General features: G+C 42.4%; 1 protein-coding gene across 7 annotated transcripts in view; it reads right to left on the minus strand.

Moving 5' to 3' along the window:
- The window catches only part of USP32 (ubiquitin specific peptidase 32), an 82,998-nt gene extending 76,188 nt beyond the window's left edge, over positions 1 to 6,810 (minus strand). For 5 of the 7 annotated variants that reach the window (XM_075517811.1, XM_075517806.1, XM_075517804.1 and 2 more), the window contains exon 1: positions 6,577 to 6,810. In XM_075517811.1, coding sequence (XP_075373926.1) covers positions 6,577 to 6,634 — 58 coding nt within the window. In that variant the 5' untranslated portion in view covers positions 6,635 to 6,810. Of the gene's footprint in view, positions 1 to 363; positions 475 to 1,350; positions 1,469 to 6,576 lie in introns of those variants that run through there. The other 2 variants (XM_075517809.1, XM_075517810.1) reach the window with 2 other exon arrangements.
- Positions 6,811 to 13,480: the final 6,670 nt, after the last annotated feature.

The raw sequence follows: 13,480 nt of genomic DNA on the forward strand, positions 1-13,480 counted from the left end.
GGCAGTAAGCTGGCTTCCCTTTGAGCAAAAGAAAGGGAGTGAGGGTTGTTTTACTCATTTCTCCCATAGTGCCAGCAGCCAGAAAGCTTGATATTGTTACAGGTCAAGTACAACAGGACTCAAGTAGCCCCCTCTTCCCCCCCCCCCCCCCTTTCACATTTCATTGGAGACACTTCATATCATTCTGAAAAGCTTCCTTAGTTTCTATTTTTGTCATATTTTATTTTCTCTGTAGGACACTGTCAGGTAGATTTAGGACCCTGATGTTATGTTTCATAAAAACAAGGCTTTACAAAATTCAAGATTAACAGAAATATTTCATAGAATCTATCAGGTTGGAAAGAATCTCAGGAGGTCACCTACTTCAACCTTGTGCTTGAAACTGGGTCAACACTGAACTCAAACCAGTTTGCGGAGGGCTTTGTCCAGGCAGGTCTTGAAAATCTCTAAGGATGAAAGTTCAACAACTTTCTCCGGGCATGTATTTTTTTTTTTTTTTAAAAAAAAAAAAAAAAAAGGCCTGCTGTTACAGAAGTAAAAACTAGAAACTGATTAGAAAGAGGTGACCGTAAAAATAACTGATTCCATTGATTAAAATACAAGAAAAAGCAGAACAAGCAACAGTTATATGAGCTATGAGATACATAAGCATATAATCTATAAAACAAATAAATGTTTTGAGTACTCAGTTTTAATCTACATAAATATAAGAAAACATATTACATATATAATAGCCTGATAGTGTACTTTTAGCTTATATCAAGGTGTTTAACACTCAAAATGAGGATTTGTTCAGCTCATCCTTTAACTTCCAGCCACCATGGCTGGAATTATATTATCTATTTATGCTCATTTGGCAGCTTTCCTGACCGCTTTGATTTGAATCTCTAATAACATGCTGACAGGACAAAAATGCATCTAATATTATGAGAGTACTATTACTTAGAGGCACGACTCACCTGTTGAAGTGAGAAACCAGAAGACTCCCAACATTTACTGAATCACATTTCAAGGGTTTGAGGGCTTTTTCCTTTAAGATGTTCAACTGTTTCTTGTTTATGAAATGCCTACATTCTTAAATCTTCTTTTATCAGACTTACATCACTGTGTGCACATCCAACATTTGAGCACTTACCAAGTTACTGCCACGCTTGGTACAGCTGGACTTGGGAACCGCCTAAGAATTACTAAAAACCTACTAAAAGGTATGCAATCAGCTCCCTCAGAACCATGGCACTCACAGAAGCCTAAACAGAAGACAACATTTTCCTCTCATTTGTAAGTTTTCAACCGGTATTTCGTAAAGAACTTCTAAAGACCACAGAAGGCATCTCAGGAAAGGAAACTTACTGTTAGTTGACTTAAGTTCACTATACAAATGTTCCTCATTTCCAATAGGAAATAACTTGGGCAGTTCTAAGTAAGAAGAGGTTGAAAACCACTGAGTACACTTCTCTAAACTTGGAACCTGAAGTAAAAGAAGAGAAAGTGGTCACTGCAACTTAGCAGATGAAGAATTACAGATAAATAACCTCTTCTAACAGTAGCCTCTTTTCATCAGTTCGTGGAAGTTTAAGTAGAATTCCCCAAGTCATTTGTGCATTGTAGTACACGTTCAGCAGAGACTACTGAGGTATCCTCCCAAAACAAGCATCAGAACTGAATGCCAAAGTTGTGAAATAATTACTGCTCTATGAATTTGAGCAGCTACTTGCAGCTCTACAGATTTATAAACAGGAAGTGTGAAGCTATGCATTCAAACCTGCTTTAATCATATGACAGAGCCCTAAAGCCATCAAATACTGGCTGACATAACAAGTCTCGCTGTATAATCTAGACTGTCTCAACAGTGGATCCTATTCACTCTGATAGCTGAAAAAAAAAAAAAAGACGACTGAGAGACATCTAGGCATTTTCATGACATACATCTGAAAACTCAAAGCTCCTTAAACAGGACACGGGTTTATACCCCTAGAAAACAACATATCCTGAAGAACGTTCACCTACCTATGGGGTTCAAGCACTGTTTTTCAGATATGAGAGAAAAGAAAGTAGAACAATTGCCTTTGTGGGATATAGAAAGAAGAGAATAAACCACTAAAATGGTTCCCTGATCATTTTTCCTAAAAATGCATCTGGGATTTAAAAAGTTAATTTCATAGTCTGGAGTAATAAAAAGCAGTCTTCTATGGGCTCAAGGGCTGAGTCCATGGATTTTGTCACCAGGTTGAGATCAAGACAACCTCAGATAGATTATTATATATTTGCACAAGTTTTCCATCATCCTTTTGTCAGATTTATTACATCTGTATGCTTGAGGATGTTAATGATCAGACACCAGATATATATGTCTTGATTTAAATAAAACAAATGTAGCTACTTTTCAAATTCAATCAAGACACAAAAGGTCATTAGCAAGATTTATCCTTTGCCCATCACATAACATTAGTCATTATTGGAAACCATACTAACTAATCTTTTTGTGGATTAAAGCGGGTTTTCATTGCTTTGACGGGCTGCTTGTTCTCCAATTGGTAGCATCTTTGAGTTACACAAACCAGAAAGAACACTGTCTTCAAAAACTACTATTTCATGACCTCTCCAGAGGCAAATCCTGTGAAATTGATACACCTGCAAGTTTTGCCTCAATATTAGCTGGCGTTTTAATTCCATGGACGTTTTTGAAAGATGGCGCTATTTTTGTTCTTTCTTTTTGCTCTTATTCTCAGAGATCATTGTGCACAAAACAAAACACAGTGAAACGGATCTATCAGCAGCCACTGATCTCTCCAAACAGTATACTCACTGACCACACTGACGTTGTGGCAGTTCCCCCTTCTTCCATCCCAGCATACATGCAACAAAAATTTTACTTACTTTAAGCAGAAAGAAAACGCCGCCTTCCTCTCTGGCACAAATTTGACAGATCCATGATTATTCACTGACATTTCTTTTGTTTAAGTGGTTACCTGACTGCATATTTAGCATACATAAGCTGAAAATGGCCTGAGTTAGCATGTCCCACTCCAAGTAGCATTCACAGAAACTTTGACTACAGATTCTATAACCTTATAATTTTCAAGTACCTTCATAAATTTACGCTCAGTCTGCGATTATATTCTGAAAGTTACTTAAGCAGAATACATTAACGGTCACTGGAAAATACAGTCCTTAGGGATCTGAAATAAATGGGCCATCAATACCACATAGCCATCTCTTTCCTGGGGAATGCTTATTAAGATATTCTATACCTGACACAGCATAGTGCAGGAGCTGCCATCCTGGAGCTAATAGAATAGTAATAGAAAGTTCTTCCTTTTATAAAGTTTTATTGGCCCAAAGACAGCCCTTTAAGGAATCGAGTGTCAAAGCTGCCAGCAGAACAAGTAAAAGATAAAGCAGACTTTAGAGCACTACCTCATTGGCATAAGGCAAGGCCTAACACTGGGCAACTGTCAGAGCGAGCAGCCAGACAACCTGATGAACAGAATGGTATTAGAGGAGTCCGAAATCAGAGGTACATGTTGGAACAGGCACCAAACCCAAAAGGGACTAAGCTAGGGAAGTCTCCCTGGCTTGTGGCACTGCCCTAGGAAGAAAATGGCTGTTGGAGATCAGGGCTAAGAAAAAAAGCAACAAACCCAAGAGCCACATTACCAGTTTATGCCATCACAAACTTAGTTTGATAAAATAACCAATAATATTATGCAGAGTTTGCAATGAAGCACTTCTTTTACTTCACCTATAATGACCTGTCCACGAATTCCACCTCCTTACAAAGAAGTCATCCTCAGAAGGAGGTCTACAGGGTCAGGAAGAACTCCCACCGCAAGTTCAGGACCCATACCTTTTCCACAGCAACAGGCAAAGTAGTGCCTCTGGCTACTATAAATAAGATGACCACAGTTTGGCAATATTCATAACAAGAGATGTCTAAAACAGCATCCCTTACTTTTCACTCTCAAACTATACAACCGGACACAGATTTTACAGGGCATGAGGGAAAAAGGGAGCCTAACAAGACTCAGTGTGACCTGCACTGGTGGACACAAGTCAACTTCATCACGCCCATCCACATGGCCACGTCACCCACAGTGCAGTCGGCTGTCTGTGCCAATGAGCAGGAAAAAAAAAAAATTTGCAGTACTATCTCATGCTCAAGGGTGAAAAAGGCCATTTACACTGCTCTCACATTTTTATCTCCTTGCATAGAAGTTACATTTTAGCTACAATTATTTATATTGTGAGTGTTTAACCACAAAAACTCTCCTCACCTTCACAACCTTTGGTTACTCCCCAAATGGAATTGCAATAAATAAAACTGCAGCCATTCACAACTTAAAAGTCAGCCTTATTTTCTGAAGCTTAAGAACCACCAGCACTTATTGCATTTTTCCAGATATTCTGAACAACAGAAATTAAAACTAGCGTCTCAAAAATACGATCACAACATTCTGAATGATTACTACATCTACAAGTACAGTTAACCACTATTGATTACATATGCAGAATTCACAGTTAAAGAATTGGTACGGTATCACCTAATATAAAACTTTCTCGGCATTTAACAACCAGGACACAATGTAGAGAAGACAGATCTAATTGGACATAAATATATTTGGCGCTTTTTTTAATGCTTATGTTTATCCATTATCGCTGTTTGTGTCCACAGAAATGCCACAAGTACCAGCATGGTTATGTGCAAGTAAGAATGGACTAACAAATAATGTTTTGATAACTAGCCTGTTTTATACATACAATGATTCACTGGTTAAGTAAACAACATAGTTATTTAGCAAAACACCAATTTATATTAGAGAGCCTAAAACAACCTTTCTGTTCTCCTACAGAAAAACAGTATTAAATGCCTCATACAGATAGAATAACATCAAAGAAAAATATTACATTCACTGTGCAAGAAATAATTTTAAATAACTTCTTAAAAAAAAAAAAACAATCCTATTTTTATGTCAAGTAAACTTTTAATTATGAAACATCCAGATCAACTTCCTAGATTTGGAAGCAGTATATGAGTTTAAGTCTAACTTTAAAATTCAGAACATTTGGTTTTTCTTATTTATGAACTTTGGAATATACATCTTGACCAAATGAATGTATTTTCCACCAAAGAGCTTATTTCAAACATTTCCTGTTACATTCAACTTCACATCTCTACCAAGCTACATTTATGACTCCAGCTCCTCTAAAAATACATACACCGATGCTTTTAAAGACTTCCTATACTTTCACTAGAAGTGAAATTCTTCAAGGCTGTTATGTTTAAAATCTGTAATGAAAGTGAGTTTGAACCACATATTTGTTTCTTCTGCTTAACAGTACGTTGCTCCATTTCCTATTTGACATGGCATACCTCAGAGGCTCCACCATAAAAAAAAAAGAATAGAATATTTAATAAAAATCCTATTTCACATTAATTTGTTTCTCCTTCAATTAACACTCAACGTTTCCTCCCAGTTTTCCCTTATCAATCATTACATGCCTCTCAGATGTAAGTAGAAATAAAATGGGCAGCCACGTATTGGGTTGAGCTTATTAATTTTATCAGTGCTTTAAATATCAAACAGGTGAAGTGCTTTAACTGTACTACATCACATGAATCCACAACAAACCAACAATTATAAAAAACTATCCTCCCTGCAAACCACTGACTGTTGAAAATTACTGTCCCTCTTTGTCCTTGGACTTGGATATCAGTTCTAGAGCAAGACAGCTGACAGGGTGTAGCTTGCCTGTCGCCTTGGAGCCCTGCAGCTGCAAGTGTTCAGCATTTAGCTTGTTTATGTTTTCCCTTCCTCTTTAAATTCTCCAGGAGGAATCTAGAAACGGACTAGAACAACAACATATATAATAAACCATAAAAGCTACATCCATCTTTCAACCTAGAGATGCAAATGCGTGCTCCCTATCACGGACAGCAGCAAGTAAACATGAGGAGCCAGCAGGTATGAGCCAGCCGTGAGCTGACAGGCGGCGGTGAGAAGAGCAGCACGGCTAGTCCTGCCACACCGGGATGGCACGATTTCTCCCCCATGCCGTTTTCCAGGCTAGCCAGGAGAGCCGGCAAGCGACAGGCAAAAGCAAGGCCGAGGGCTGCGAGACAGCGGGAGGGTCTGGCGGCATCAGCGCCCGCCGGCTGCCTCTGCTCCCCGCCTGCCTGCCGACCGAGCGGCGGGAGCGGGACGGCACCGGCGACTGCTGCCAAGGCGTGGAGGCGGCGAGGCGAGGAGATCCTGCCCGCGGCTGCTGCCCAGGCCCCGTTATTAAGATAGGGGAGATAAATAAATAAATAAAGGGGGGGGGGGAGGAAGGGGGGGGGAGGAAGGGGGCGGGGAAGGAGCCTGAGGGAGAGGAACGGCGCAAGTGCCTCCGCGCCGGGATCTGTCATGGTGGTGCGAGGAGCCACCAGACACCGCCTCGCCGCGCCGCACGCTGACAGGGGCAGAGCGGGGCCCCCTCCCGCCGCCCCCGCCCGCCCCGCAGGCCCGCCTCGCCCCCTCCCCGCCCCCCCGGGCTCGCTCCGCGCCCCCCCCCACCTACCCTCCCCTCCGCCCTCACCCCTTCGCAGGGCCTCGTCGTAGCTGAGGAAGCCGATGCGGGACTCCTTGGCGCCCATGATGCCCCTCAGTCCATGGCCTCCCCCGCCGGCCGCCTCGGCGCCGCGGAGCCCGGGCTGCGCCGCTAGCGACTCCGGAGCACAGGGCGCGAGCGGGGGGGGGCGGGGCGGGCCGGGGCGGCCGGGGGGAGGAGGCGGCCGCGCGCCCTCCCCGCCGCCGCCTCCATAGCGGGTCACGTGAGGAGCCCGCCCGCCGCGTCACGTGACGGGGAGGGCTGTTATGGTCCGGCACCGCCGCCCGCTCCCTCCCCCCCCCCGCCCGCCCCTCCCTTGGCGCCTCCTAACGGTCGGCGCGCGCGCGCCTCCCTCGTTCCCCTCCCGCCACAGCGGAGCGCCCCGCGTCACGTGAGGCGGCAACAGCCGCGTCCCCCCTCGCTGCCTGTCGGAGGCGTCGGCGCGGGGCGGCCGCGTCCCCTCAGCTGCTGCCGGGGAAGGGGGCGGCTGAGGCGTGGCGCCGACAGGGCCTGCCGCCCCCGCGCCCACCGCTGGCCCGGGCAAACCGGGGCCCTTCCCTTGGCATAGCGAAAGAGGTCGGCTGGGGCTGCGCAACGGGGCCGGCGTCTCGGGCCCTGCCTCAGGGCCGTTACCCGCCCAGCCGTGCAGCACAGGGTACAGAGGGGAAGGGCCTGTGAGGAAGAGCTCTTCCCCCGCACACACGGTTCAAAACTTGGCATGCGCCGAGAGAGAGGTGCCACGGAGCCCCGGGCAAAACGGCTTCTCCCCCGCCCCGACAGTGCGAGTGTCGTGGCCTTGGGTCTGCACCCTGTGCCTCGGCCCTTCAGCCCCCCTCATACCTCACACGGGACCGTGGCTTTCCTCAGAAAGCCCTCTGAGGAGAAGCACTGCAAGCATGGGGTGACAGGAGGAAGTTCCTGTTCCATTAAAATGTCTTTTCAATGTCTGAAACAGAAACACGGACTGATTTGTAAAAGAATCAAAAATACCTCTGTCCTTTGCTGTTCTTCAGCATGTTTGCTTTTAGTATTCAGTCCAATGCTTATACAGAATGGGAGGATTTCCCAAATGGCTTTGTTACAACATTGAGCCTGGTAACATACCCTGGGTCACTCCCGAGCAGAAAATCAGGAGTTTGAAAGAAAACATTGATTTCCAAGGGCAGCTTGTTCCAAGGATTGTTCCTGCACAGAAACAAAGCCTGTGAAAACACCAGTTGCAAGTCATTCCCCAAGTTATGGTTTCCGTACTGAATGATCCTACCACATCAGAGCTGGAGAAAGGTCAAGCCGAAGCTGCTTTCTCATTGATGTAAGTTAACGCGTAGGTATTTTTATAGCAAACATTCCAAACAAATTTCATATCTGATATGCAAAGGCAGGAATGCAGCTTACAGAGAAGCTAGCTTGAAGGCCAAATTTCTCCTCATGCAACACTACTAAAGTGCAAAGACACTACAAGTGAATTAAGCTTCATAACATTCTTCTCTGCCACCATCTGAATTGTTCATTATCTTAGATTTGTGACAAAGAATATAATTATTACACTCAAGCATGAAATCTGCCACAAAGGACCTTTTGCCTCTCTGGAATATAGACTATGGGGGTGAGGGGGGGAGCTTAAGTGCTTTTTAAAAATATAAATGAAATTGTTGGGAACATACTTCACCCACCAGCCACTTACATACTTATCTTTAAAGAGGATATAAGCTCCTTATATCCTCTTATTCCTATGCTACCTTTACATATCTCTTCTCAATATAGTCCCTCACCCAAGCAGCTTTTAATTCAGATACAATATAAAGTCTTTAAAATATTTGAGAGAATGTATTCAACAAACATGGCAACATGTCAATCAAAAGCAAAAGCTGGCAATATTAGAAACAGCTGGAGAAGTCAGTTTATCTTGTGGTTAAATGAAGTATTCCAACCCCTAACAATGGCATTCCTTGTGCCACGCTCCGTTTGCAGTGGATCACTTTTTTAAAGTATTACCTCGCAGCTGAGGAGACACAGTTTAATTCCTTACTTCACTGTGGTATTCCTGTGTGACCTTCTGTCTAGTAATAATCTTTTAATGTTTTGCTTTCTCTTCTGAATTACAAAGATAACGATACATAGAGAGTCCCGTTTTGCTTGGAACAAGCTGCACTGGGATACAGCCAGACCCAAACTGGGAGAGCAGTTACAGAAAGCAATTAGAGCAGGAAGCAACTACAATGGTGTTGTAAGACAGCTTCACACCAATTTCTTCTAGTTTTCACGCCGATTTCTCCATGCCTATCCTTGCCTCACCTTCCGTAAGTCTCTTACTTTCAGTAATTTATATTACTAAACAGCAACAACAAAACCCCGAGTAGCAAGGCACACCCCAGAACTGACATTACACTCCCAGGCCTGTTTATCTAGACGTATAGGAGTGAAGGAACCTGCCGGGACAACGATTCCCATCCGATGCAATTGCAGCTACCACAGTTTATAACTGCTGTCCTGCATCTACTCAATTCCATGTTGCAACACGGATGAATTACCGACATACCTTCCTGTATATGTACAGGAGCCCATCTTTCTCTTTTCAGCTTTCAAAAAAACTCAAATCAAGCTCTTCTAGTTGCCCCTCTCTAAAGAAGTCCATCGTTCCACCAATTCTTAGCAGACTCCCTCTATGCCAGTTTCAGATCACTTTTTCGAGTATGGATAACCAGACTTTTATTCTATTTTCAGCTGAGGCCTCACCAGCACTTTGCAAAACTATCCAATTTTTATGTTATGTCTTGACAGAACCTCTACTTGTAGCATAAACAAACCCTATTCTCAGGCAGTGGAGATTATTAGGCAGTATAGGGTTTTTAAGGACAACTGGTTTACTTGCTAAATCATAAAAAAAAAAATCAATGTCTAAAATCATCATTACCAGTCAGATCCTGCCACCATCCCAGCTTAAAGTATAGTCACAAACAGCTGACTTGTATTTGATGCAAATGAGGAAGCAGAAACCTCTAGTGAGGAGGTCCTTCCTCTAGGCAAAGGAAAATGGATTGGAATGACGGTTAATAATGATGGGTAACAATTCATATTTTAAAAAATGCTCTTTCCAAAAATGGTTAAAAATATGTATTACATTAAAGCTTGCTGCTTTTCACAGCTAGCTGTTTAGACTTATATTGCATTTTTGTATGACATTTAAAAAAAATCCAAACTAAAGTGACATCTCTTTTATGTCCCAGAGATACAAATGATGTCTAACAAGCAGTAGAATTTTGTTTGAAGAGTGCTTTAGAATAATTTACTTGATCCATTGTATGCACCATGGCTTGCACCAAATTTAATAACAAAGATATTCTAGATTGGAAAATCAGACTGGAGGTTTACGATGGCAGTGTCTTTGTTCAGATTAAATTAAGCATGTTCTCAAAGGCATTGAAGCAGGAACCTAGAGATAAGACTTTGTATGCTAACCATGGATTAGATCTGGCAGTAAGTTTTTAATGAAGCCTTATTGGGGAGCATAAAATTATAGATGTTGCTACTATTTAAATGTAATGTCAGAGGTAAATCAAATTAAGATACAGTGCATTTAGACTTGTATTAGATGAATTGAGCTCCTCTCTTCTGGTGGAAAAGTGCTATATATGCAAACCTAACTGTAACTGGCCACGTGCCCTTTGGATTGCTGTGATTTATTTAATGATTTGCTAATCACAAATTAATTCATAAGCACTTTGCAAATATCTTTAAGTGTCTTTGCATTATTGTCAAGTATCTGTGGAAAAACAGACATTGACTGCTGCACAGAAGCTGCAGGAGGCTTGCAGCAGCGTTGCCTCCCTGGCAGAGCAGCTGTCAGTCACAAGGAGGGTGGTTGGGAGTCGCCAGGGCTACCAGGAACAGGGAAAAAAAGTCACACAGACTTCAGCTGAGGCTGAAGTGGGCATCTACTAAGGAAAAGGTGTTTTGAGTTGCATTGAAAAGGCCTGAACTCAAGAGAGATAAGCCAAGTAATTGTTGAACTGCTGTAGTGAATCCAAAACAATTCTGAGAAGAGTAGTATAAGTCCCTAGGATTTCCTGATTTAAAATTCACTAAAAACAGGAACCAAAAATGCAGTCTTAGGACCTGCTCTATTATTTGCCTCTACATCTCTGCCGCTCTTTCCCCAATATCTGTCTCCCTCCCATCCTGGGATATTATTAGTTTTTTTAACGATCGGTTGATTTTTGCAAACTACTTCAAAATCTATAAATGTATTATGCTATTCTATGTAAATGCTGCACTCCATTCTCCAGAGTAGTTGCCATCTTTATGTTGAGGATGACATAAAAAAAAATACAAAACATTAGGCTGCTCTTTAGTATTTGTACTTCATATGAGATTAGGAAGTAGGGCTGAAGGGGTTTTCAGCACAAAGCATCCAGAGAGCTAAAACTGAAGCTGAAATGACCAGAAGCGTTGTATAGAAGCTGATGGCCCAACAGACAAAAAGAAATACAAAATAGCATGAGAGGATGACGAATTGACAGATTAATAGGAAAACTCATGTCAAAGGCCTAGGTCAAATAGAGCAGAAGAGATCTCAGGTTTTGTACTTCCACAGAATAGTAGCCCATAGCACCAAAGTCTCTCTGACTCGCCATATCTCAAAAATATTTCCCTATAATAATTACTTAATTGTATTTTTTTTTTGTGAAGTAGCTTCGTATTATTATTGCAGATTATTTACAAAAAGCAGAATTCTGCTAAAACATGCTGTGGGTCATCTTTGGGAGTTTGCATACTGGAAACCCAGTAAGGGAGTTTTCTGGGTTTTTATTACTCCAGCAAGTGAACTTCCAGTCATCAAAATAAAATTTGTGACTAAGAAAATACGTGAGCGTGTGAATGCTCAAACAATCATTTAAGGCTTCAATTTTAACATGTCAAAGTCAGCATTTCAGTCTATCCTCTATTTAAGAAACCATTCCTTGTCTGTCCTGATCTGCTCCAAGCAACTGGAGGCAGGGAGGGGAAGTCCATCCCAGGCATTTAAACTTGATAAAACATTTTTCTTATTTAAAAAAAAAAAAAAAAAAAAGAAAAAAGAAAAAACCTAAACCTGAACAAAACCACAGTCTCACGCTAGAAGCAAGTAGAAAACGTTGTTTTCTCAAATGGTCACAGAGCAGAAACATAAGAGTAGAATTTGTAATTGCACTTAATGGATTCTGGTCAGGCAAGTCCTACTCACTGCACTAGGATTTACTCTTTTAAGACATTTATGTGCTTTTGAAATGTAGATCCCACATCTCCAACACAGACACAGCTAACAGAACTATCTTCAACCCTCAGTCTGGAAGGAAACTTGGTAAAGGACTCCAAGATCCGATTATCATCTGTAATTTGTATTTATTGCCACCAGTGAGGATTTGAGACACACTGTACTAGGCACTGTACAAACATGAGACAATTTTTACCCCCTGCTGCTTCACAGACAGTCCTGAATGGAGTGCAGCAGAGCACACCTCAAATATTTGAAAAGAGCAGAAGGTGGGAGAGATATCAAGGTGTAATAAGAGTATTCGTTCACCGTAGGCCTGCAGTGTTCATAGCTAAATGGTTTCATATCTTTCTAATTATAACGAACTGATGAATGAGAAAAATACCTCGAATCATTATCTGCTAATCTAATTCTGATGTTATCAGAGGGAGAGGGGAAAACTACAAAAGGCTTCCTCACAGAACAACAGAACTACATATGCAAATTGCAACTTTTCTCACATCCCACATTTTCTAGGAAACAAGTGGTTTAGAATAGAAGTCAGAGGGTGACATTCGCTACAGATTTACATTGAACCAGGAGGGAAAAAAACCAAAAAACAAAAAAAAAACCCAAAACCCCAGATTCTTACCAGGACCCTCCTATGTGACATTGTTATCATGTAAGCTGTACTCCCACACTATTGCCAGCACGAACTTTGTAGTAGAACATTGCAGGGGAAAAGGCCATGGCTTTTATGGTCAAAGCTGAATTGAAACAAAAAAAAAAAAAAAGAGAGAAGAAAACAGATGTAATACTCATAGAATTCCTTTTTAATAAGTTCACTGTAACTAGCAGCAGCAGATAAGAAAATGAAGTCTTAACATTATCTTCTTTCTCAGGAAGTCCCACCCTATTTTTAATAAATTTTGTGTTTATTTTTTAACCACAAATATTCAGACAGGATTTATGCAAACCCAGTAATCATCCGCCTTGTTGAAGGGATGTGTTAATAAATGCAGTGCTCACCAGGGTTGCAGTGTGGTGTAGCCAGGGGCCTCTCAGAGTGAGATGATTTGGATTTTTCCCGCTCATTTTCAGTACAAGGGCACTTTTCTTTTTACACCTGCCCTATAGATCCCCACTTCCCAGCACTCTCACGACTTGTTCAAGCAGTTGCCCTTCCCCAGCCACCCTGACACTGCTGCCTCTGCCATAACAGCCAGGCCCTTTACCCCTGGGCTGGCAATCGTCCCCTACGACTTCTCTGCAGCAGCAGCCACTTCATACCTTCCTCCTTCCTGATGAGTCAATACCATGTAAGCAGACTGGGGAGGCAGGAGAGAACACTCTGTCCCTCTGCCCCAAAGGGCTGAGCTCTAGTGACAGCACAGCGTGGAGGTGACAACTACTGCTACGCAGGCAATAGTGACAGGAGACCTGCTATGCACACCCACATGTGGCAACCACCATACCTATACATCAGGTTGCAGCAGGTATGGGAAGAGGGGTTTGGACAGCAGTTCCCAGTCCTCTACATGAAAAGACAGCAAGGGAAATGGAAGAATCCCACAGACCTTATTTGGGCTGTGTACTACCTCCGTTTAATTTTGCCACCCCTTTATAAGAGAATTAGTATTTTTGCTGAGCCACTTCCCT

The sequence above is a fragment of the Mycteria americana genome, chromosome 15 (genome assembly GCF_035582795.1).
Source record: "Mycteria americana isolate JAX WOST 10 ecotype Jacksonville Zoo and Gardens chromosome 15, USCA_MyAme_1.0, whole genome shotgun sequence".
NCBI classification, from domain to species: Eukaryota; Metazoa; Chordata; class Aves; order Ciconiiformes; family Ciconiidae; genus Mycteria; species Mycteria americana.